Below are 25336 nucleotides of genomic sequence, written 5' to 3'. Positions count from 1 at the left end.
AAAGTTCATTTGTATTAACGCCCTTATGTGTACTCTCATAGATCCTCACGTCAATGCTAGTATTGACATGGATCAACCATATTGGTTATCAGATTCTAATAAAAAAATCACTTTTTCATTTTAATAGAAGTCACTCTATTCTATTCACCAACGAAATAGATTCCTAAATCCATATACAATACCCTTTTATTGTGCAATATCCTCATCTCTATCCAAAAGTCACGGTCAAGGGATTCCCATTCACTATGGTTAAAAGAAAACTCAATCAAATCTCTTTTTTTTTTTGGTAAAAAACTGAAAAATATTTAGTTAGTACCACATGGAAGATGAAAAGAGGGTGCATGCCAAAAATGCCCTTTTAAAAAACTCTTGGTTGTGTGAGAGTGGAGCATCACGGCCATTCAACTATTAATAAAAAATAATTTAAAAAAAGAAAAATGAAAAATTTTATGATTACCCACTTTTGGGTTTCCTTTTACAAAATTACCCGACTTATGTTTTGATTAACAAAATCACACAGAATTAAGTTTGGGTTTACCAAACTACCCAAAACAGTGCCCTCCCTCACCACATTAGGCTCTTTCTTTACTCCTCATCTTCTTCTTCCTCTCCTCTCCCATTCACCGGTTGCAAGTTCTTCCCCTTCCCTATGCTCCATCGCATTGTTCTCCACCGCTCTTACCAGAAAAAAAAAAAAAAAAAAAGACATTGTCCTCCTCCACCATCGACGAAACTATCTCTATTGACTCCACTAAGCGCCTAAAACGCTTGGTGCGTGGCTTCATGAGAGCAAAATATTGTAAGGCACTTTTTGTACATCACATTTGAGGAAACGAATTTGACGTTTCGGAGCAATAACAACATTCTCCGCAATTCCATCTAAACTCTTAAAGAAATTAAAGTGGGGCTTATTTGGTTCACTAAGCTAGAACAGCAAGATCGATGTGTCTCTATAAAGGATTTTGGAAAGGTCAGACCTTTGAACACCCACAGAATGAAAGAACACAAGTTTGGGTATAAGGGTCTTTGTAGGATTGACTAAAAGCAAAGATGGGTACTTTTTTAAGAGACTTGAAATTTGGGTTTCAATGAAACCATGGTTTCTGAAAAAGGAAAGAATCGTATCTAGCTTGTCTGAGGTTCCAAAACTTATCTTCTTGGAGGCAAAGACGAAAACTACAGGTGATAATCCACATGAGTTTCCAAGGTAAGAGACCACTAAAGGGTTCAATATCTGAAGTGTAGGGCCCTTGGTGGAAATGAATTTGAGAAATGAAGCATTTTGTAGAAAACCCAATCGGCTTCTTGAATTTCACACAGTTTTTTCGATTGGGAGCAGTTTCTTATAGAGGGATTAAACATTGTGGATTGGATGCTAACTTACGGGATCTAGGAAGAGCACCGGATGGATTCCCCAAAGAGATGCTTATGTGGTCAATGGGAGAGGGGAGGAGGAAGAAGAAGGAAAGGGGTAAAAATGTCAAAAGAACTGTATGGAGTGAGGGAGAGCACTGTTTTAGGTAGTTTGGTAAATCCAAACCTGATTTTGTGTGATTTTGTTGACCAAAACATAGATTGGGTAAATTTGTAACGTGAAATCCAAAAGTAGGTAATCATTAGTTTTCTAAAAACAAAAAAAAAAGTTTAGATCTATCTTTCCCGCCGTGAACTGAAGCCAACGGTCCAGACCCAATAATGGTCCAAAAAAACTGACTTTGTGACAATTTGGGTATGAGGATTAGGCAATGTGGTTATCTTTCTCTGTGAAATTTGAGTCGTGGAAATATCTCTCTCTCTCTTGATTCTCTCTCTTAATTGTGATCTCCAAGATGTTGACAAGGAAGGGGAGGCACGAGGAGACGATGAGGGAAGAATCTCCATATTTGACCGACTCATTGTTGTTCTTGGGCTACGCAAGCAATGATGATATTCGATTACAACAAGAGCTTTTGTTCATTTTGCATAAGCTTCTGCGGCGGCACAAGTCTATAAATATCTCATAACCACCGCCCATTTGGGTCATTTCTGCGTTCCTGGAAGAGGAAATGCGTTTCCGACCTTCTTTCTCCTTCCCCTTCTTCCCCTTCCTGTCTCTTCAACGCTGTCTCACCCTCACTTCAGAGTTCGAACAGAAGTTATAGCTGCAGCCCTGAGATTGATCAATTCATTCATTATATGTGAGTTACCCACTAACCCACTTTACTTTCTTTTCCTTTCTTCACTGTTTGGTATGTGTTGGAGGAGTTAGCTCAAGAGTTTCAACCATTTGGGTATTTCAAACACTTTCAGAAACGCTTCATTCGAGTTCTTTGTTCCTTCATTGTCTTTATATGATATCTTCAATCATCTGTACAGTTTCTTTCCTTCTCTTACTAGAATCGTATTCATTGACTAAATTTCAAAATAGGGGATTTAAAAGTGAGCTTTCAGAATCAAAGGGGATTTAAATCAATAATATTAGAATTTATGGAATGTTAAAACTTCTGCTTTAGACTACTGTGAATACACTTGCAAATTGATTACTTGTTTTGTGTATATTGGGCTCAGCAACAGAAGAATCGGCCAAGGAACGATACCATTTCTCAAGGAACAGAAGGGAAAACATGCCACCTTCAGTCCATACAGGTAACTTAATGGGTTCCAAAAATCATGCCCCATAACCTTATAAGCTATCTGCTTCATGGATTTTGTCCTTTTTCTCTTGATAAATCGCAACTTGTACTTGTATGGGAAACAGAGGAGAAGGCAGCTTCGATTCTTGACCTCTTCTTCCATATCAATGCAGAGTTTGAAGAGCAAAGACGTACACCATGATGGATGATCTCTGGACTATTTTTTGTGGGGAGTCTGATTGTTCATATGGAGGTGGAAAGCAGTGCTCTTCTGCTTTTATGCTCGTCGCCCATCCTTCTTCATGTATCAACAATGTCTTGGTCACTGCCTTTGATGTCCTGCTTCTGTTCATGTTGTTATTCAACTTCATTTGCAAACCATCACCAGCAATGCTTCAGACGCCCTCCCGCTTCCAAGGCCTTTTACCTTCTCAGATATTCTCTGCAATTTTTAACGGTGGTTTGGGCGTGGTTTACTTCAGTTATGGGATCTGGATACTGCAAGAGTACTTGAGAAATGTGCACACTATTCTACCCCTGCATCAGTGGCTGGTGCTGTTATTTCAAGGCTTTACGTGGTTCCTACTTTCTTTAACCATTAGCCTTCAGGGAAAACAACTTCCAAAAGCCTTTTTGAGGCTTTGGTCAATACTTGCCTGCTTGTTCGCCGGAATTCTCTGTGTTTTCTCTCTCTTGGCTGCCATCTTAGTGAAACAAGCATCGGTTAGGATTGTTTTGGATATCTTATCTTTGCCAGGAGCAATTCTATTGTTGTTATGCACTTACAAGGTATACAAAAATAAAGAAATTGGTGACGCTATAAGCAGTCCTACCCTCTATGCACCTCTGAATGGTCAGGCCAATGGCAGTAGTGAAAGTGAAACTGATTTGGATAGCAATGTGACTCCTTTTGCTGATGCTGGATTTATCAGTAAAATGTTATTTTTGTGGTTAAACTCCGTAGTGAGGAAAGGTGGGGAGAAAACCCTTGAGGAAGAAGATATACCTAGTTTACGTGAAGTAGACAGAGCAGAAACATGCTATACCCTCTTCATGGAAAAACTTAACAAACGCAAACAGTCCAATTTGTCTACCCCACCATCAATTTTGTGGACAATAGTCTCTTGCCACTGGAAAGAAATTTTAATTTCTGGGTTCTTTGCATCGCTTAAGGTAATCACAATGTCTGCTGGTCCTCTACTTCTTAACGCCTTCATTCAGGTTGCTGAAGGAAAAGAAGTCTTCAAATATGAGGGTTATGTATTAGCCATGTCTCTGTTCATTGCAAAATGCTCAGAATCTTTATCACAAAGGCAGTGGTACTTCCGAAGTAGAATAATTGGCATCCAAGTCAGGTCTTTGCTCTCTGCAGCCATTTATATAAAACAACTTAGACTTTCAAATACTGCCAAGATGATGCATTCAGCTGGTAATATAACGAACTATGTCACCGTAGATGCTTATAGAGTTGGTGAATTTGCTTACTGGTTTCATCAAACGTGGGCAACAAGCTTTCAGCTTTGCATTGCATTAGTGATTCTCTTCCATGCTGTGGGACTTGCAACTTTTGCAGCCCTAGCTGTAATAGTACTTACTGTCCTCTGCAATTCTCCCCTCGCCAAACTACTGAACAAATTCCAGACTAAGCTCATGGTGGCACAAGATGAAAGGCTGAAGGCTTGTTCTGAGGCTCTTGTGAACATGAAGGTGCTGAAGCTCTATGCATGGGAGACCCATTTCAAGGATGTTATAGAAAGATTAAGGTCCGAGGAATATACATGGTTGTCAGCAGTGCAAATATGGAAAGCATACAACGTACTTCTGTTTTGGACATCCCCCGTCTTGGTCTCAGCAGCTACTTTTGGGGCATGTTACTTCCTCGAAATTCCTCTCAATGCTAGCAATGTTTTCACCTTTGTAGCAACTTTACGTCTTGTCCAGGATCCCTTTAGAACGATCCCTGATGTTATTGGAGTGGTCATTCAAGCAAAGGTTTCACTAGAAAGAATTGTCAAGTTTCTCGAGGCACCTGAGTTACAAAATGAAAATATTAGGCAGAAGGGCAAAGTTGAGGAGCTCAGGGTATCTATTTCTATGAAGTCAGTGGATCTTTCATGGGAAGAGAATCCATCTAAGCTCACGTTAAGAAACATAAACCTAGTGGTTAAACCTGGTGAAAAAGTGGCTGTTTGTGGAGAGGTCGGTTCGGGAAAATCAAACCTTCTTGCAGCAATTCTTGGAGAAGTTCCACTTGTAGGGGGTAATGTAAGTTTTTCTCTCTCACCATGATTAGTAAGTTTTTCTCTCTCACCATGATTAGCCTTTTATTTTTGGTTGAAAATATAATTTTTCAGAAGACAGATTAGTAGTTCTATTACATAACTTGTATGTACCTGTTTGCTTAGCCGCCTTGGTGTAGTTTTTCTATACATAAATCCAAAATTTTATTGTCAGATTCTCTGCATCAGTTGGGAGCTTAGCATTTTTTACTTTGTCAAAGAAATTTCTTATAGAACGTTAGAGATCAAGAAATTTCTTATAGAATGTAAGAGAGCATATCCTTTTGTGATATTCTGTTAGTTATCAAATTGACATCCATTATTAGACAGGCATTGGCTTGAATCTGTACTTTGGGCCTATTCAAAATGCGCAAAGTTTCTGATTACATTCTAAAGCGAAAAAAATCATCGCTGAGCTATAAATTTTCTTCTTGTTCGTTTACAGATTCAAGTTTATGGAAAGATTGCCTATGTCTCTCAGATGGCATGGATTCAAACAGGAACAATACAGGGGAATATTCTGTTTGGTTCTCCCATGGATAAGCAAAGATATCAAGAGGTACTTGAGAAATGTTCATTGGTAAAGGACCTTGAGATGCTACCTTTCGGTGATCTAACTGAAATAGGAGAAAGAGGAGTTAATTTAAGTGGTGGTCAGAAGCAGCGCCTTCAACTTGCTCGTGCACTGTATCAGGATTCTGATATTTATCTATTGGATGATCCATTTAGTGCTGTTGATGCACACACTGCCACAAGCCTGTTTAATGTAAAGAGACTCTTACCTGCATACAATTTATTCTATTTGGCTACTATCTGTTATTGAATGTCTGAACTGTGTGTGGCAGGAATATGTGATGGGAGCTCTATCGGGAAAGGCAGTCATACTTGTGACCCACCAAGTCGATTTTCTTCCTGCTTTTGATTCTGTTTTGGTTAGTAATCTAAGTCTTGCCATTTGGATTCTTATTAGTTTTTGGATCATTTCTTTTGTGTTGCCAAAAGGATATTAACCTTAGATGCCCGTGGCTCTTGTTACACATAGCTGGAGTATTGACTTATAGCGCTATAACATCAGTGAATAACATTAGTAATTATTCTTCGTCCAATAGGGGTCGGGTTAGCTGTAGAAATAACAGGCCAGGACCAAATCCCAAAGTACACTTGGCCAAGTTATACTCCTGATTTTTTTTTAAAACACTTTTAAAACAGTTTGACCAAAACTATTGTTTCTTTCTAGATATTCTCAATTCCCCTGCAGCTATACACATATACTGAATCGAACTAGTGGCTGTAGGTACCTAGTCCAGTTTGTTCCATCTATGTGGTTGAAAATTTACCACAATATGGTGGGAAGATAAGAGAGAATAATCGCTTGAATGGCATTTAAAATAAAAAATAAATAAATTACAGAGACAAGGAAATGGGAAAATTAATAAATTTGTCTTCTAAGACGTACAAGTTTGAGTGGACTTAGTATGGGACATTGACCTAACATGAACAAAGGTAGCTACTTAAAAAAGATTGTATGGTATAACAAAATATGAAGAAAGTGGTTTTATAGTCACCGTAATAATATTTTAAGGATATCCATGATTCTTTGTCATCATTTTGATAAAGTTCTATTTTGTTGGCAGTTAATGTCTGATGGGGAAATCTTACATGGTGCACCTTATCACCAATTGTTAGCCTCAAATCGAAAATTTCAAGAACTTGTCAATGCACACAAGGACACTGCAGGTTCTGAACCGCTAGCTGAGGTTACTTCTCCCCAGAGGGTTGAAATTACTTCCGGAGAGGTTAAGAAAAAGTACACTGAGAAACAGTTCAAAGCATCAACAACAGATCAGTTGATTAAGCAAGAAGAAAGAGAAATTGGAGATACAAGCTTTAAGCCTTATATACAGTATCTAATGCAGAACAAAGGCTTCTTATATTTCACAATTGCAGGTCTTTGTCACATCATATTTGTGGCTGGACAGATATCTCAGAACGCTTGGATGGCTGCTAATGTTCAGAATCCTCATGTTAGCGAATTGTTACTGATCACAGTCTACTTGGTGATTGGATTTGGCTCAACATTTATTTTGGTCTTTAGATCTCTTGCTGCAGTTGCTTTGTGTATCCAGACATCAAAGTCCATATTTTCTCAACTATTGAACTCTCTTTTCCGTGCACCGATGTCTTTTTATGACTCAACACCACTGGGACGAATATTGAGTCGAGTGAGCATGTCTATCATAGAACTTAACTATGAAATGCACCTTAAAAAAAAATTTGCGAGACTTATCTCCCTTCCTTGTACAGGTTTCTTCTGATTTGAGTATTGTAGACGTTGATGTCCCATTCATTTTAATCTATACTTTTGGGTCTTTTGCAAGTGCTTGTGCGGCTCTAGGAGTGTTGGCTTTTGTTACTTGGCAAGTTCTATTTGTCTCCATACCAGTGATTTACTTGACACTACGCTTGCAGGTATTATCCTTTTATATTTAAGTAACAAATTACGGGTTCTCATAATGCAGTCATCGTTGTCTCTGACATAGCCACAAGGATCAATAATATCCACACAAGTGAATCATTAACTTTTACATTTACCTAGGCTATGTCATAAATTATAGATGTCTTCCATTTGAATAAACTTCTCATCCAGCATCTCAGAACATAGCAACGGACATGATCTTGTGGATACAAACCCAAACTTATACAAATGGCCATAATTCAAAGCTACCTGATTTACTGTATTTTTTTGGATGATTATCAGAATGAAGGGTAAGAAAACTGCATGTATGGGATAATACTGTTCTTATGATTGGATCAGTTCTAATCCCTGTTAGATTTCCCTTATGGGAACTGCCTAATGTTTCCTTCCCCCTGAAAATGCAAAGACTGATGCACCATTTCATTGCAGATCCATTCATATAAATAATGAATAAATAAAAGAAAATAAATTACAACAATTGGAACTTCCTGTTCTCCTTTCTGGATTTTTGATTTAGCCTATTTTGTTATTTTGCTAGCACTACTCAGAAAATAACTTTGCTGGATTTTGGTTTTTAACCAACAGAAATACTACTTTTCTTCTGCAAAGGAGTTAATGCGGATCAATGGCACGACCAAGTCATTTGTAGCAAACCATTTGGCAGAATCCATTGCTGGAGCCATGACAATCAGAGCTTTTGAGGATGAAGAGCGATTTTTTGCTACAAATTTCAATGTCATTGATAGAAATGCTAGCCCCCTTTTCCACAATTTTGCAGCTAATGAATGGTTGATCCAACGTTTAGAACTGTTAAGTGCCACCGTTCTTTCTTCCTCTGCTCTTGCCATGGTTTTGCTTCCTCCAGGAACTTTTGGTTCAGGTGAGTTCCCACTATAATCATTCTTCATCTGTAATGGTTGTTTCTTTTCCTCATTAACCTTCATAGTCCAACTAGATTTGTGAATTTGAAATCTTATCCTTATGTGAAGGCTCTAAGTATATATCTTTATAAATTCACTCTTCAAATTCTATTTAGGAAAAATTAACCAGATCTCCCTTAGTTATGAAATGATTGATTTAACCTCCATACTTTGGAGCAAAATGATTATTTAATTTCCCACTTTACCCTTTCCTTTGTGCTTATTGGAATGCAAAGAATGTGATTGCCATCCAATACCTTGTTAAATTTCTTTCAACTCTCAAGCATACTTTAAACTTAGACTTGAAAAAAAAAAAAAAAAAAGGCTTAATGTTCACCACTCAACCAAGAGGCAAGTGATGCACATTCCTTGCACCATGAATTGTTGAGGATCATGTGCATGATAACATACTAATTTTGTGAGACCCAAGAATACAGCAAGTACCGGACCCGCCTGGGAGATCGGTGAGGTGTCCCCACCAAGAATATGGTAAGTACCAGGGGGTTTGGGAGATCGGTGAGGGAGTACAAACTTTAGTCCCACATCGCCTAGGGAGAGATTACTGGGCTAGTTAATAACCTCTAGCCTCCTTGACATGGCACAATGCGTTTTAAAGCCTTGAGGCCCATGGGCCAAAGAGGACAATATTGTGCTAAGGTTAATGGGGTCAAGGTGCTACAAATGGTATCATAGCAGACCCCGAAGCGTGTGGGGCCACAGCGGGACACTGTGCCGAAAGGGGGGAAGTTTGTGAGACCCAAGAATACAGCAAGTACCGGACCAGTGAGGTGTCCCTACCATGAATACAACAAGTACCAGGGGGTCTGGGAGATCGGTGAGGGTGTACAAACTTTAGTCCCACATCACCTAGGGAGAGATTACTGGGCTAGTTAATAACATGGCACAGCGCATTTTAAAGCCTTGAGGGCCATGAGCCAAAGAAGACAATATTGTGCCAAGGTTAATGGGGCCGGGGCGTTACAAATTAAGTGCTTATTATAGTATCAATACTTAACTGTATGATTTATTTTTCTTAAAGATAAAATCTTCAGGTAGGGATATAGGGTGTAGTATTTTTAATTATTTTCTTTTTGTCTTCACTTTGTCTTTCCTTTATTTATGTTTTTTTAAAAATTTTATATATCTCATGTATCTATTTGAATATTAAGAAGCCATGCTTGCAAGACTTATTAGCCAGCTTAATAGGCTTATAAATATCCTCTTACACAATTGGAAAAACTCTTTATTCCTACTGTTTGAAAACACTGAGATGAGTTACTCCAGATTCCTGCATATAAAGCACCCATTGGGCACTTTGGTTACTAGTCTCTTAATGGCAGGGTTTGTTGGAATGGCACTATCTTATGGTCTTTTGTTGAACATGGCCCTCATTTTCTCTATTCAAAACCAGTGTACGCTAGCAAATTACATCATTTCTGTTGAAAGGCTAAACCAGTACCTGCATATACCCAGTGAAGCCTCTGAAGTAATAGAAGAAAACCGGCCCCCACCAAGTTGGCCTGCAGTGGGTAAAGTAGAGATCTGTGATTTGGAGGTAACTTCTTTACAAGAATTATGTCTGCATGAATGTGATTTCAGCATAATAATTCATGAAAAATAATTCACTAAGGAAATTGTTGTCAAGCAGATCAGATATAGGCCCGATACTCCACTTGTTCTTTCCGGGATCAGTTGTACATTTGAAGGAGGACACAAGATTGGTATTGTTGGTTGCACTGGTAGTGGGAAAACAACTTTGATCAGTGCTCTGTTTCGTCTTGTGGAGCCAGCAGATGGAAAGATCATCATAGACAACATTGACATCTCCACGATAGGTCTTCATGATCTGAGGTCACGAATTGGGATCATACCTCAAGATCCTACGCTTTTCAATGGGACCATAAGATACAATTTGGATCCCTTATCACAATATACTGATGAGGAAATATGGGAGGTATGATAACTGTTAGTGTATGGTTGCTTTAGAGTTATGTTAACTTGTGAAACTACCAAGAACAACAATTTAATTTCCACCCACCTTGACTCCAGGAATTCTATTACAATAAGTTAAAACTTAAAATTACTTACATCATTACTTGTCCCCAACACTAGACTGCAGGAGCTGTGTTTCCAACAGGAAATTCTACCATAACTCTAATTTTATGCTATCAATTCTGCTGAAACCTGTAAGGCCAATGAATAAAATGGCTCTCAAATTGATTGCTTATTTACCCTATATGACAAAGGGATATCCATTAATCTATGTCTTTGGGAGATTAATTGGTCCTCCTACTTACATATTTAGGAGTCAATGACTCGATGAAGAAGCTGCTGGTCAAGTCCGCTTTTTTTTGCTCTAAAATAGAGTTGTGGACTTGCTACTCGGTAAAGCTGGCTCTGTCACGTTTGAGATTTGACCAGTGAACAATTGAACATAGAACATAAACTTGATAGAAATCTTAATCCTTTATGGCATAGTTCCTCGTTTATCAAGTCAGAAGGAAATCCATTAGAAGAGAGGCAGCAATTATTTGGTTGAGAGGATTGATGTGATTATGAAATTTTCTCAATAGCTTTGGAAACTTGTTCCATGTTAGGCAGAATTAGTAGTTATTTAAAAAATGGATTTGGTGTTATCATCAGTCGCAGTTTCAATTTGACTTGGTATTGCTAACTGCTTATATGTTCATGCATTTTGATAGGTCCTTGGAAAATGCCAGCTTCAAGATGCTGTAAAAGAGAAAGAAAAGGGTCTGGATGGTTTAGGTAAGTTACATAGATGGACTGCCTTTTCTTTCTTTCTTTAATATTTATCAGCCATGAATCATTTAGCAACCTGAAATTACAGTAATTGAAGATGGATCAAATTGGAGCATGGGACAGCGGCAGTTATTCTGTTTGGGCCGTGCTCTTTTAAGAAGAAGTCGGATATTGGTGCTTGACGAAGCTACTGCATCAATAGATAATGCAACTGATGCAATACTGCAGAAAACCATAAGAACTGAATTCACAGATTGCACTGTTATTACGGTGGCCCACAGAATACCAACTGTAATGGACTGCACAAAGGTGCTCGCCATGAATGATGGTAAATCTCACCTTCAGGCTATGTAGTAACCAACAAAGAAGAGTCCCTTCCATATAGAAGAAATGCTGTTAAAATGTTTTATAGTTACTGGCTACCCTATCAGAGAAGGAAAACTGTTTTTCTTCCCTTTTTGGTGTGGAGGGGGCAAGCTTCTTCTTCTTCTTCTTTTAGTGTGTGTGTGTGTGGGGGGGGGGGGGTAAGCCCCAAGGATAGTTGAACACCTGACCTCTTTGTTGTGAGGCGTGGTCCTAACCTGGGGAAGGGAACTGTGATTCACCAATCTCACTAGTCCTACTAGTTAGATCTTCAAGTCGTCTCCTTTAGATAAACATTTTCCTGACAGAAAGCTTAGGCCACCATCTAGTTTCTTCTTTGTACTCCACACTAGAGGGGGCTCACAGATTGTCGTACCTGCCCAGACTAATGAGCAGTTGAGCTAGATGTTAAAAAATTATGTATGAATGTGCATAATTGGTCTCACCCTTTTTCTCTTTGTGGCGAATGGGATCAGAAAGTTTAGCCATTTATGTTAATTGGTTTGTTTTCTCATTCATATTCCTTTGTTTATAAATTCAAAAGATTATGCTGATCTTGATTTCTCCAATAAAATTAGATTCTTATCAACTTCTTTATTGATTGTTTGTCTTAAACTTTCTATTTTCTCTTTTTTCAGGAAAAGTAGTGGAGTATGATGAACCAACGACATTAATGAATAGAGAAGGATCATTGTTTGGCCAGCTTGTCAGGGAATACTGGTCACATTTTCACTCAGCAAATCAACATTAGTTACTGAAAAACAGTCCTACTATAAGTAATAGTTTAAGTAGGGAGGCCCTGAGCATGAATGGAGAGAAGAGCTCCAAGGGCCCCACATCCTTGTCTTGCCTATGTAATGTATATGAAGCTCTAAAGAAATTTACTCATTGATTAAAAAAGGTAGTATCATGCATTTGTCACATCACGCAAGAGTCCACCAATACCCGCAGGACCAGGACAACCTATCGCCTCCCCTCCCTTTTTTTTTTTTGTTCTACACATAAAGTGAATGAAGTACTAGCATCGCACAATGTAAGAAGACTGTCCCATATGTATGTCTAGCCCAACAGATGTCCGACCTGAAGTAATTCCTCTAGAGGCAGTTCAGATCCAATGCCTTGAAGCGAGCATCCATGTGTTGGGTTCTGTGATGAGGCATTCCAGGGTATTGGATCTGAGCTGCCGCCTCTTGTGTGCAGTACAGGAGGCGGATCCCTCCTTTAGACCTATTTTAATTCTCATTGAAATTTCCATTTTGCCCACACTACCTATAAACCAAAGATTAAAAAGGTAAAATGTCAAAAGGCCCAAACCGAGCAATATCTTATATCAATTTTGATGGCTTTGAGAAGTCTCTTAAACTGAAAGGATGGTATTAGAATTTCAATTATGAAGTTAAGACGGTTATATATTGATAAAGCATCTAATTTATTCTCAAATGAATTAATTAATTAAATGCACAGACAATATAATTTATGGGCCTCATTTTATTGATATTCGCTTTGAGCCCATTTAAGATATTAACATTAGAGAGGGCACAGTTAGAGTCTCACTAAAGCACGTTTCTTGTTAAGGCCTAGCCATTTTAGAATCAATCAGCCCAATGATAACCATACCATGCATACCCAAGCTAAGCCCGATTAAACAATGGACAGTCACGGTGCAGCCTTGAAATTAGTCAAGCTCCATCCCCACCAACCCCACCGATTGAAAAAAAAAAAAAAAAAAAAAAATCCCCAACAAGTTTGAGTACAAATTGATACCGTGAGAGGTCTTTTTAAAAACAAAAGACCATAAAGTTTAAAATACCTTTCTTCCTTTTTTTTTTTTTTTTGGTTAGAAAGGACCTTTATTTCTTTTTCTCTATAAAAGAATTCCGCTCTGCATTGGGTTACCCGTTACCACAAGAGTAGAAAGCATTTGAAAATCATATAAATGTCTTAACCCCACCACCCACCCCCACCCCCTCAGAAAAAAAATCATATTAAAGACTGAAGTCATTACAAGACCTCCCGGCTCCCACTGGTGACAGTAACAAAGTGCACTGAAGTGATCAAACCACTAATAACAGATCTCTTTTGGTTTTATACTCCTCTGATATTATTGGAAAAATAAGTGAATCTTCAACTTTAAAGACCCTTTGTTTTATCATCCAGAGTCCAGGCAAGGTTTATGAAAGCATGAATTCATCATTCATGATCCATTCAAGTGTTGGAGTCAGTGCAAGAGTTTCTATTCCCACTCATCATTTCTATATGATGTCGTCTACCTTCTGTGTAGTTTCTTCCGTTCTACTATATGGTTCTTCTGTTATTTATGATTCAATTTCAAAATAACGGATCTAAAAATCTGAACTTTCTTATTCAAAGGGAACTGAAATCACCATGGGGCATGGGGTGTTGTGGGGTATCAGATATCAGAGTTCATGGAATGTTGACCTTCTGCTTAAGACTAACGCGAACGCACTTGCAGAGTGGTTATTTATTACTTGAATATTGTTATGCTTTCTGAGAATTTACACTTGCCCTGATGTTAATTTGGTTCACCCACAGAAATATCAGGAAAGGAGCGTCTAAGAACTACCATTTCTCAAGTAAAAGAAGGAAAAAGATGCCTTCTTCGGTCCAGTACAGGTACGAATTGGGTTACAAAAATCCTATCCCGTAACCTTAAAAGCTATCAGCTTCATGGCCTTTTTCTTTTTCTTTCGATGAATCATAACTTGAACTTATGGGCTAAACAGAGGAGAAGGGTACTTCCATTTCTGATCTCTCCTTCTATATATCAATGCAGAGTTTGAAGAGCAAAGGTGTACATCATGATGGAGGATCTCTGGACTATTTTTTGTGGGGAGTCTGATTGTTCATATGGGGGTGGAAAGCAGTGCTCTTCTGCTTTTATATCCTTCACCTACCCTTCTTCATGTATCAACAATGTCTTGGTCATTGCCTTTGATGTCCTGCTTCTGCTCATGTTGTTATTCAGTTTCATTCACAAACCATCACCAGTAATGCTTCAGATACCTTCCCGCTTCCAAGGCCTTTTGCCTTCTCAGATACTCTCTGCAATTTTTAATGGTAGTTTGGGTGTGGTTTACTTCAGTTGTGGGATCTGGAAACTGCAAGATTACTTGAGAAATGTGCAGACTATACTACCCTTGCATCAGTGGCTAGTACTATTATTTCAAGGCTTTACGTGGCTCATACTTGCTTTTATTGTTAGTCTTCGGGGAAAACAACTTCCAAAAGCCTTTTTGAGGTTTTGTTCCATACTTTCCTGCTTGTTCGCTGGAATTCTCTGTGTTTGTTCTCTCTTGGCAGCCGTCTTAGGGAAACAAGTATCGGTTAGGATTGTTTTGGATGTTTTATGTTTTCCTGGAGCAATTCTATTGCTGTTGTGCACTTACAAGATATACAAATATAAAGAAACTGGTGATGGTATTAGCAATCCTGCCCTCTATACACCTTTGAATGGTAAGGTCAATGGTGGTAAAACTGATTTGAATAGCAATGTGACTCCTTTTGCTGATGCTGGATATATCAGTAAAATATTATTTTGGTGGTTAAACCCTTTAGTGAGGAAAGGTGGGGAGAAAACCCTTGAGGAAGAAGATATACCACACTTACGTGAAGTAGACAGAGCAGAAACCTGCTACAGCCTCTTCGTGGAGCAACTGAACAAACATAAACAGTCCAATTTGTCTACCCCACCATCAATTTTGTGGACAATAGTCACTTGCCACCGTAAAGAAATTTTAATTTCTGGGTTCTTTGCATTGCTTAAGATAATCACACTGTCTGCTGGTCCTCTACTTCTTAATGCCTTCATTCAGGTTGCGGAAGGAAAAAAAGTATACAAATATGAAGGTTATGTATTAGCCTTATCTCTGTTCATCGCAAAATGCTTAGAATCCTTATCACAAAGGCAGTGGTACTTCCGAAGTAGACTTATTGGCCTCCAAGTCAGGTCTTTGCTCTCTGCAGCCATTTATAGAAAACAACTTAGACTCTCAAATGCTGCAAAGATGATGCATTCAGCTGGTAATATAATGAACTATGTCACTGTAGATGCTTATAGAATTGGTGAATTTCCTTACTGGTTTCATCAGACATGGACCACAAGTCTTCAGCTTTGCATTGCATTAGTGATTCTCTTCTATACTGTGGGACTTGCAACATTTGCAGCCCTAGTTGTAATAATACTTACTGTCCTATGCAATACTCCCCTTGCCAAACTTCAGAACAAATTTCTGACTAAGCTCATGGTAGCGCAAGATGAAAGGCTGAAGGCTTGTTCTGAGGTTCTTCTGAACATGAAGGTGCTGAAGCTCTATGCATGGGAGACCCATTTCAAGGATGTTATAGAAAGATTTAGGAGTGAGGAATATACATGGTTGTCAGCAGTGCAAATGAGAAAAGCACAGAACACACTTCTGTTTTGGATGTCCCCTGTCTTGGTCTCAGGAGCTACTCTTTGGGCATGTTACTTCCTTGGGATTCCTTTCAATGCTAGTAATTTTTTCACCTTTGTAGCAACTTCACGTCTTGTCCAGGATCCCATTACATCGATCTCTGATGTTGTTGGAGTGGTCATTCAATCGAAGGTTTCACTAGAACGAATTGTCAAGTTTCTCGAGGCACCTGAGTTACAAAATGAAAATATTAGGCAAAAGTGCAAAGTTGAGGATTTCAGGATTGCTATTTCTATAAAGTCAGTGAATCTTTCATGGGAAGAGAATCCATCTAAGCTCTCATTAAGAAACATAAACCTAGTGGTTAAACCTGGTGAAAAAGTGGCCATCTGTGGAGAGGTTGGTTCAGGAAAATCAACACTTCTGGCAGCGATTCTTGGAGAAGTCCCACTTATAGGGGGTACTGTAAGTTATTCTCTCCCACCATCATTAGCCTTTTTATCTACAGTTGAGAAGAAATATTTCAGTTTTCAAGGGATGTTTGTTATTACTTATTACCTTGGGATGAAACTTCTTGGTGTAGTTTCTGATACATAAATCCAAAATCTTAATGTCATATTCTCAGCGTCAGTTTGGAGTTCAGCATTTTTGTACTTTCTCTAAGAACTTTCTTGTTGAATGTTAGAGAGCATATCCTTTTGTGATGTTCTCTTAGTTATCAAATTGTCTTCCCTTCCTAGCCGGGTATTGGCATGAATCTGCACATATAAAATTTGAAATTTCATCTAGGACATTTGAGAAATTAAACGTGTCGTCATTATTTGGAAACTGTTGAGTGTCATTAAGATAAAAATTTCATGAATCTAGTCTTGATACATGTTTTGTCACGTCAAAACATTTAAAAACTCATCAACTTCATATATATATATATATATTTTTTTTTAATTTATTATTATTCCACATGTGTCCATGCTTTATTAGTTACTTTGGAGGCTTATTCATGATAAATACCATAAACAGATGTGTCTTGGAAGATCTTTTCAGTGTGAGTGGGTATATATGTTTCAGTGAAATCTACAATGGAAGTAACAGTATTTTTCAGGTCTCATTCTCATTTCTTTTGTTAGAAGTGGTCATCTCCTGTAATATCTATTCAAAATGGCCCAAGTTTCTGAATACATTCTAGTGAATAATGTTAACAATCATTGCTGAGCTATAATTTCTTTTTTTTCTTTTTTTTTTTTTCGTTTACAGATTCAAATTTATGGAAAGATTGCTTATGTTTCTCAGATGGCATGGATTCAAGCAGGAACAATACAAGGGAATATTCTGTTTGGTTCTTCAATGGATAAGCAAAGATATCAAGAAGTACTTGAGAAATGTTCATTGGTAAAGGACCTTGAGATGCTACCCTTCGGTGATCTAAGTGAAATAGGAGAAAGAGGAGTTAATTTAAGTGGTGGTCAGAAGCAGCGCATTCAACTTGCTCGTGCACTTTACCAGGATGCCGATATTTATCTATTGGATGATCCATTTAGTGCTGTTGATGCAAACACTGCCAAAAGCCTATTTAATGTAAACACAGCTCTTACCTGCTTCCAATTTATGCTATTTGGCTACTATCTCTTATTGAATATCTAAATTGTGTGCTGCAGGAATATGTGATAGGAGCTCTATCAGGAAAGGTGGTCATACTTGTGACCCACCAAGTCGATTTCCTTCCTGCATTTGATTCTGTTTTGGTTAGTTAGTAATCTAACTCTTGCCATGTGGGTACTTATCAGTTCTTGGATTATTTCTTTTGTGTTTCCAAAAGGATTTTAGCCTTAGATGCCCCCTTTTATCTGGAGGGGGGGTGAGTGGGGATTCTTGTTACATATGGTCGGAGTATCGACTTATAGCCTATAACATCAGTGAATAACATAAATAATTATGCTTTGTCCAATAGGGATCTGGTTAGCTGTAGAAATAAGCTGAGAAGAAAAGATCGGGAGAATGAATTGGCTTGTCAGAGATGACAGAGGCCGATCTTATATATGATGTGATAACAACAACAACAACAACAACAACAACAACAACAAAAACAAAGCCTGATTCCAATTTATGATGTGATAACAGATTACAAATAAGGTATGCTTAGCTAGTGCTGAGTCTTAATACAGTCACAGTCCTTAGCCTACACACAATGAACCTAAACGGTCTAGGCGTCTAGTTTATCCTTAACAAAATAACAGGCCGGGGCCAAAGCCAAAGTATATTTTGCAAGTTATACTCCAACTGACTTTTTCAAAAATCACTCTTAAAATAGTTTGGCCAAAAAAAGTGTTTGTTTCTTGATATCATCAAAGCCCCTGCTATACGCATATACTGAAGAGAGCTAGTGGCTGTAAGTACCTAGTCCAGTTTTTTCCATCAATGTGGTTGGCATAATTTACCATGATATGGTGGGAAGATAAAGAGAGAATAATCTCTTGAATGAACTATAAAAAGAAATTAAAATAAAATTACAGAGGCAAGGAAATGGAAAAATAACCACTTTGGCCAGCTATTTTAATAAATTTGTCTTCTAAGACATGCAAGTTTAAGTGGACTTGGAATGGGACATTGACCTAACAAGAACAAAGAGAGATACTTAACAAATATTGTATTGTATAAAAGAAGGGAGAGGGTTGGGCACACTGCCTGCTTGCTGTAAGCTAGCGGCTTGCACCAATGGGATCGCGGGGCTTACAAGGGCTGGGGGGTTCATTTCTATAGGGCGAGAGGGGCAAACACAAGTTTGGGCTCCCCGGCGGCGTGCCCAGAATTTTCCCATAAAAGAATATGAAGACGTGGTTTTATAGCCTCCCTAAAAATATTTTGAAGCATATCTATAATCATTTTTAATGATTTTTTGATAAAGTTTTTTTTTTTTTTTGTTGGCAGTTAATGTCTGGTGGGGAAATCTTACATGCTGCACCTTATTACCAATTATTAGCCTCTACTCGAGAATTTAAAGAGCTTGTCAATGCACATAAGGACACTGCAAGTTCTGAAAGGCTAGCTGAGGTTACTTCTCCCCAGAGGGATGAAATTTCTTCCAAGCAGATTAAGAAGACTTATAATGAGGAAATGTTCAAAGCAACAACAAGAGATCAGTTGATTAAACAAGAAGAAAGAGAAATTGGAGATCCAGGCTTTAAGCCTTATATACAATATCTAAATCAGAATAAAGGCTTCTTCTATTTCACATTTGCAAGCCTTTGTCACATCATATTTGTGGCTGGGCAGATATCTCAGAACTCCTGGATGGCTGCTAATGTTCAGAATCCTCGTGTTAGTGAATTATTACTGATCACAGTCTACTTGGTGATCGGATGTGGATCAACATTTGTCATGCTATTTAGATTGCTTGCTGCAGTTGTTTTGTGTATCCAGACATCAAAGTCCATATTTTCTCAGCTATTGAACTCTCTTTTCCGTGCACCGATGTCTTTTTATGACTCAACACCCCTGGGACGGATATTGACCCGAGTAAGATCTCTAACATATCACTTAACTTTGAAGTACACCTTAAAAAAATTGCAAGATTTATCTTTCTTGCTTTTACAGGTTTCTTCTGATTTGAGCATTGTGGATCTTGATGTCCCATTCAGTTTAATGTTTACATTTGGAAATACTGCAAATGCTTGTGCGAGCCTAGGAGTATTGGCTTTTGTTACTTGGCAAGTTCTATTTGTCTCCATACCAGTGATTTACTTGACAATACGCTTGCAGGTAATATCCTTCTACATTTAAGGTAACTAATGTCATAATACAGTCTTCGTTGTCTCTGACATAGCCACACTGATCAATAATATCCACACAAGTGAATCACTAACTAGTAAATTTGGCTAGGATATGTCATAGATTTTAGTTTATTTCCATTTGCATAAACTTCTTACCCATCTTGCAAACATAGCAATGAACATGGTCTTCTGGATAAAAACCCCACCTCATTCAAATGGTCATAATTCAAAGCTTCCTGATTTACTGTATTTTCTTGGATGATAATCAGAATGAAGGGTAAGAAAACTGCATGGATGTGATGACACTGTTCTTATGATTGGATCACTTCTAATCCCAATTACATTTCCTTTGTGGGACCGGCTTATTGGTTCCTTCCCCTTGCACATGCAAAGACAGTGTCACAGAAATGCACCATTTCATTGTAGATTCATTCATATAAATAATGAATAAATAAAAGAAAATAAATTACAAGGATTGGTTGGTTCTTCCTGTTCTCCTTTCTGGATTTTTTATCAGCCTATTTTGTTATTTTGATAGCACTGCTCGGAAAATAACTCCGCTGGATTTTGGTTTTTTACCAACAGAAATACTACTTTGCTTCTGCAAAGGAGTTAATGCGGATCAATGGCACGACCAAGTCTTTTGTAGCAAACCATCTGGTAGAATCCATTGCTGGAGCCATGACAATTAGAGCTTTTGAGGATGAAGAGCGATTTTTTGCTATGAATTTCAATGTCATTGATAGAAATGCTAGCCCCTTTTTCCACAATTTTGCAGCAACTGAATGGTTGATCCAACGTTTAGAACTGTTAAGTGCCACCGTTCTTTCTTCCTCTGCTCTTGCCATGGTTTTGCTTCCTCCAGGAACTTTTGGCTCGGGTGAGTTCCCAGTATTGTCTTGCTTCATCTGTTATGGTTGTTATCTTTTCCTCATTAACCTTCAAATTCCAATTGGATTCATGAATTTGAAATCTTGTCCTCATGTGGGGGCGCAAATATAGATCTTTATAAACTCACTGTTCAAATTCTATTTATGAAAAATTTATTAGATCTCCCTTATTTAAGAAATAATTAATTTAACCTCCATACTTTGAAGCAAACTATTATTTAAATTCCCGCTTTACCCTTTTCTTTTTGCTTATTAGAATACAAACACTTTGATTTTCATCCAAAAAGCCTAGTTTAATTTTGTTAAACTCTCAGGCATACTTTGACTATAGAGTTTACAAAAAATTAGGCTTTAAGGTTCACCCTTCAACTGTGAGGCAAGTGATTCACATTCCTTGCACCATGAAATGTTGAGGATCAAGTGCATAATAAGGTACAAATTAAGTGCTTATTATAGTATTACTATTTAACATATTATTTTTGTTTCTTAGAGATAAAAACTTCCGGCAGGTTGTATACTATTTTCATTTATTTTATTTTTTATTCATTATCTTCCCTTTTTTTTCTTGTAAATTTCATATATATTACGTATTTATTTGAATCTTAAGAATCCCTGCTTGCAGACTTTTTATTTTTTTTTTTATTTTTTATTTTTCAAATTAAGAGGGGTGGGGGAGGTTGAATAAAAAATCATTAACAAGAGGAGAGAAAATACAAGAAACCCCAGAAAAAGAAGGGGGAAAAAGGACCAGAAAAATATAAAAAATAGCAGGCCCAACCCTCAATCCTTATAGAAGGGGGTCATCAGACTGCAGCATGGAAGAAGGGTGGCCCCAGGAAACAACAATAAGCTTGTTCCTTGTGGAGTTAACACAATGGGAGCAGACGACAAAGAACTTGCTTCTGACATCTAAAGCAAAAGTCACAAATCTGTTGGAAGGTTCTAGAGTTCAAGGTCCATTTTCTGAGGTTGCACTTGATCCAAATATGATTGATAGGCTTACCCAGCTGATCACTAATAGAATGCTTGCAGACTTATAATCCAGCTAGATAGGCTTATATATCACCTCTTAATCAAGTGGAAAAACTAATTATGCCTACTGTCTGATAACACTGATATGACTAACTAGAGATTCTTGCATATGAAGTCACCCTTTGGACACTTTGGTTACTAGTCTCTTGATGGCAGGATTTGTTGGAATGGCGCTATCTTATGGTCTTTCATTGAACATTTCCCTCATTTTTTCTATTCAAGACCAGTGCACGCTAGCAAATTACATCATTTCTGTTGAAAGGCTAAACCAGTACATGCATATACCCAGTGAAGGCCCCGAGACCATAGAAGAAAACCGACCCCCACCAACTTGGCCTGCTGTGGGTAAAGTAGAGATCTGTGATTTGAAGGTAACTTATCTACAAGAATGTGTCTGTGCATGAGTGTGATTTCAGCATAATAATTCATGAAAAATAATTCACTAAGGAAATTTTTTCAAGCAGATCAGATATAGGCCCGATACTCCACTTGTTCTTTTCGGGATCAGTTGTACATTTGAAGGAGGACATAAGATTGGTATCGTTGGTCGCACTGGTAGTGGGAAAACGACTTTGATCAGTTCTCTGTTTCGCCTTGTGGAGCCAGCAGACGGAAAGATCATCATAGACAACCTTGACATCTCCATTATAGGTCTTCATGATCTGAGGTCACGTATTGGGATCATACCTCAAGATCCTACACTTTTTAATGGGACCATAAGATACAATTTGGATCCCTTATCACAATATAGTGACATGGAAATATGGGAGGTATGATTACTGTTAAGTGTATGGTTGCTTTAGAGTTATGTTAGCTTGTGAAACCACCACCAACAACGTTTTAATCCATGGCTCCAGGAATTCTATTACAATTAGTTTAAACATAAAAAATTGCCTTTTACGTCATTACTTTTCCCCTACACTAGATTGCAGGAGCTGTGTTTCCAACAGGGAAGTATTCCAAAACTCTAATTTCTGGAATTGACTTCGCGAAACCTGTACCACCACTTAATAAAATGGCTCCCAAATTGATTTCTTGTTTATCCTTCATGACTAAGGGATATCTATTAATCTATTTACATGTACACGAAACTAGACAGGTTAGGAAACATGCTATGTGAGTCGATGACTCAAGAAAGAAATTGCTGGTCAAGTTAGCTAGGTTTGTGATAAACAGAGTCATGGACTTAATATTTAGTAGAGGAGAATCTGTCATATTCCTGGTTTGACCAGTGAACTCGTGAACATAAAATGTAAACTTGATAGAAATGTTGAACCTTTAGGGGACAAAGTTCCTCTTTATCAAGATAAATGGAAATAAATTAGAAGAGAGACAGGTATTCTCTAGTTAAGAGGCCTGATGTGATGTGAAAATTTTCACAATAACTTTGGATGTTAGGCAGAATTTGTAGTTGCTTGAAAAATGAATTTGCTGTCATTATCAGTAGCAGTTTCAGTTTGACTTGCTGTTGCTTACTGCCTCATGCATTTTGAAAGGTCCTTGGAAAATGCCAGCTTCAAGAGGCTGTAAAAGAGAAAGAAAAGGGTCTGGATGCTTTAGGTAAGCTACATATATGGGCTGCCTTTTCTTTCATTCATTTTTATCATCTATGAATCATTTAACAACCTGAAATTACAGTAATCGAAGATGGATCAAATTGGAGCATGGGACAACGGCAGTTATTCTGTTTGGGCCGTGTTCTTTTAAGAAGAAGTCGGATATTGGTGCTTGATGAAGCTACTGCATCAATAGATAATGCAACAGATGCAATACTCCTGAAAACCATAAGGACTGAATTGGCAGATTGCACTGTTATTACGGTGGCCCACAGAATACCAACTGTAATGGACTGCACAAAGGTGCTCACCATGAGTGATGGTAAGTCTCAAATTCATCCTATGTGATAACCAACAAAGAAGAGTCCCTGCCATATAGAAGGAATCCTGTTAAAATATTTAATAGATACTGGCTACCATATCAGAGAAGGGAAACTGTTTTCCTTTCTATCTTTGGGGAGAGGGGGTTGTGGGAGGCAAATTTTTTTTTTTTTTTTTTTTGGGTTGTGGGGTGGAGGATAGGTAAGCCCCAAGGAGAGTTGAACATATTACCTCTTTGTTTTGAGACATGGTCCTTACCTGGGGAAGGGAAGCTGCAATTCACCAATCCCCCTAGTCCCACTAGTTAGATCTTAAAGTCATCTCCTTCAGATAAACATTTTCCTGGCAGAAAGCTTTGTACTCCACAGTAGAGGCAGCTCACAGATTGTCGTGCTTCCCCAGACTAAAAGCAGGTGAGCTAGATGTGCAAAGATTATAGATGAATGTACAATGTTAATTGGTCTGTTTTCTACTTCATGTTCCTATGTTTACAAAGTCTTATATGATTATGCTGATCCCCTCACGCCAAAGGAAAAGAGAGGGGTGGGGATGGGTGCTAAACTACCCAGTTTACTCCTTATTTTTGTGCATCAGAATGGTAAAAGTACTTGTTTTGTCCAGTTTTATGAAAATAAAACTGCCAATGTAAGCATGAATCCAATGCCAACACCTAGTCAACTTAACTTCTCCAATAAAACTAGATTATTATCCAGTGCTTGATTGATTGTTTGTGTGTCTTAAACCTTATATTTTCTCCTCTTTCAGGAAAAGTAGTGGAGTATGATGAACCGAAGGCTTTGATGAATAGAGAAGGATCATTGTTTGGTCAGCTTGTTAGGGAATACTGGTCGCATTTCCACTCAGCTAATCAACATTAGCTACTGAAAAATAGTCCAACAAGAAGTAGTTTTAAGTAGGGAGGCCCTGAACCTGGATGGAGGGAAGAGCTCAAAGGGTCTTATATCCTTCTCTTGCCCGTGTAATGTATCATGCTCTAAAGAAATTAACTCATTGATTAAAAAGGGTAGTATCACGCATTTGTTATCTTTAATCTTTCTTTTGTAGAGGTTTGATCTTTAATCTTGTCTTGAGGAACCTTGAAAGAGGAAGGAATGAGAAGGGACAGGCTCCAAAATTTTCTCAACAACCTTAAGCACAGAGACTTCCGCATTTTTTCTTATGGGCCTATCTAGTTCTTATTAATTGACCATTATCATAAACCTCCTCTCAGTGCTCACAAACTTCATTCCCTCACTATTGCCTCTCAAGGTACAGGGGAGGCAGGATCTATATGTGTTTTGAACCCAGTGCATTGAAGATATCTCATTAACAACATGAGGGAAGATTGTCCCCCTATTGTACACAAGATGTAAATTTGATATGTTTACATACAGCACAACTCATAATTTATTTCTTAATTTTCTTTAGCCTATTAAACGTGCTCATTTTAGGCCAAGATTTGATCGAAAAATGGGTAAAAAGTACTTTATAATTTGGACTTGCTGAAATGCCAACTTACAAAATCATCTTACAATGCTGAAGTCATCAGCCCCTTTTATATATTTTTTGGAAAGGATCCACATAGGATCCACATACTGTTTGTGTGCAGATTCCTTTATACGCGAAGAGACAAAAATGGGAAGCCACACCCTTTCTCCTTCATAAACCCCTATTTATGATTCGATAGGGGGGGTTTGTACACCTAAATTAGTACTCGAACATCGTGGAAACCCTCTCCCGTTTTTTAGTTTGCATGTGGGTGTTAGTCCACATAATTGCACTAATGTGCTACGCCATATTTGTCACATGGTAGGTTGAATGAGGTTCAAATTCTAGTTCTACATGGTTTATCCATCCCACCCCCTTCCCTTCGGTAGTGCAAGGATCCTCTCCTGAAGAGAGAGAGAGAGAGAGAGAGAGAGAGAGAGAGAGAGAGCACCAAAAAAAA

At 38.1% G+C, this 25336-nt stretch overlaps 2 protein-coding genes across 2 annotated transcripts; both read left to right on the top strand.

The window, feature by feature from the left end:
* Positions 1 to 1508: 1508 nt before the first annotated feature.
* Positions 1509 to 12333, top strand: LOC122082456 (ABC transporter C family member 10-like). Its single transcript, XM_042650035.1, has 13 exons — positions 1509 to 2177; positions 2548 to 2625; positions 2786 to 4877; positions 5337 to 5657; positions 5737 to 5823; positions 6526 to 7113; positions 7196 to 7360; positions 7953 to 8247; positions 9628 to 9842; positions 9936 to 10241; positions 10990 to 11053; positions 11136 to 11375; positions 12049 to 12333. The coding sequence occupies exons 3-13, from the start codon at positions 2811 to 2813 to the stop codon at positions 12159 to 12161; spliced, it is 4461 nt and encodes a 1486-aa protein (XP_042505969.1). The 5' UTR covers positions 1509 to 2177; positions 2548 to 2625; positions 2786 to 2810; the 3' UTR covers positions 12162 to 12333.
* Positions 12334 to 13424: 1091 nt separating this feature from the next.
* Positions 13425 to 24541, top strand: LOC122082458 (ABC transporter C family member 10-like). The gene is made up of 12 exons (XM_042650037.1): positions 13425 to 14044; positions 14205 to 16287; positions 17077 to 17397; positions 17478 to 17564; positions 18748 to 19335; positions 19414 to 19578; positions 20175 to 20469; positions 21668 to 21882; positions 21976 to 22281; positions 23008 to 23071; positions 23150 to 23389; positions 24154 to 24541. The coding sequence occupies exons 2-12, from the start codon at positions 14230 to 14232 to the stop codon at positions 24264 to 24266; spliced, it is 4452 nt and encodes a 1483-aa protein (XP_042505971.1). The 5' UTR covers positions 13425 to 14044; positions 14205 to 14229; the 3' UTR covers positions 24267 to 24541.
* Positions 24542 to 25336: the final 795 nt, after the last annotated feature.

The sequence above is a fragment of the Macadamia integrifolia genome, chromosome 6 (genome assembly GCF_013358625.1).
Source record: "Macadamia integrifolia cultivar HAES 741 chromosome 6, SCU_Mint_v3, whole genome shotgun sequence".
Lineage (NCBI taxonomy): Eukaryota > Viridiplantae > Streptophyta > Magnoliopsida > Proteales > Proteaceae > Macadamia > Macadamia integrifolia.
Note: the sequence above shows the minus strand (reverse complement) of the source record. Positions and strands in the feature narration are given on the sequence as shown.

What these genes read in the sequence shown, in the direction of transcription:
- LOC122082456 (XM_042650035.1), top strand. Translation starts at nt 2,811, where the DNA reads ATGATGGATGATCTCTGGACTATTTTTTGTGGGGAGTCTGATTGTTCA. An exon ending in CTGCTTTTGATTCTGTTTTG is followed by an intron (nt 5,824 to 6,525) that starts GTTAGTAATCTA and finishes TTTTGTTGGCAG; the next exon opens with TTAATGTCTGATGGGGAAAT. An exon ending in CTGATGAGGAAATATGGGAG is followed by an intron (nt 10,242 to 10,989) that starts GTATGATAACTG and finishes GCATTTTGATAG; the next exon opens with GTCCTTGGAAAATGCCAGCT.
- LOC122082458 (XM_042650037.1), top strand. Translation starts at nt 14,230, where the DNA reads ATGATGGAGGATCTCTGGACTATTTTTTGTGGGGAGTCTGATTGTTCA. An exon ending in CTGCATTTGATTCTGTTTTG is followed by an intron (nt 17,565 to 18,747) that starts GTTAGTTAGTAA and finishes TTTTGTTGGCAG; the next exon opens with TTAATGTCTGGTGGGGAAAT. An exon ending in AAAGGGTCTGGATGCTTTAG is followed by an intron (nt 23,072 to 23,149) that starts GTAAGCTACATA and finishes CTGAAATTACAG; the next exon opens with TAATCGAAGATGGATCAAAT.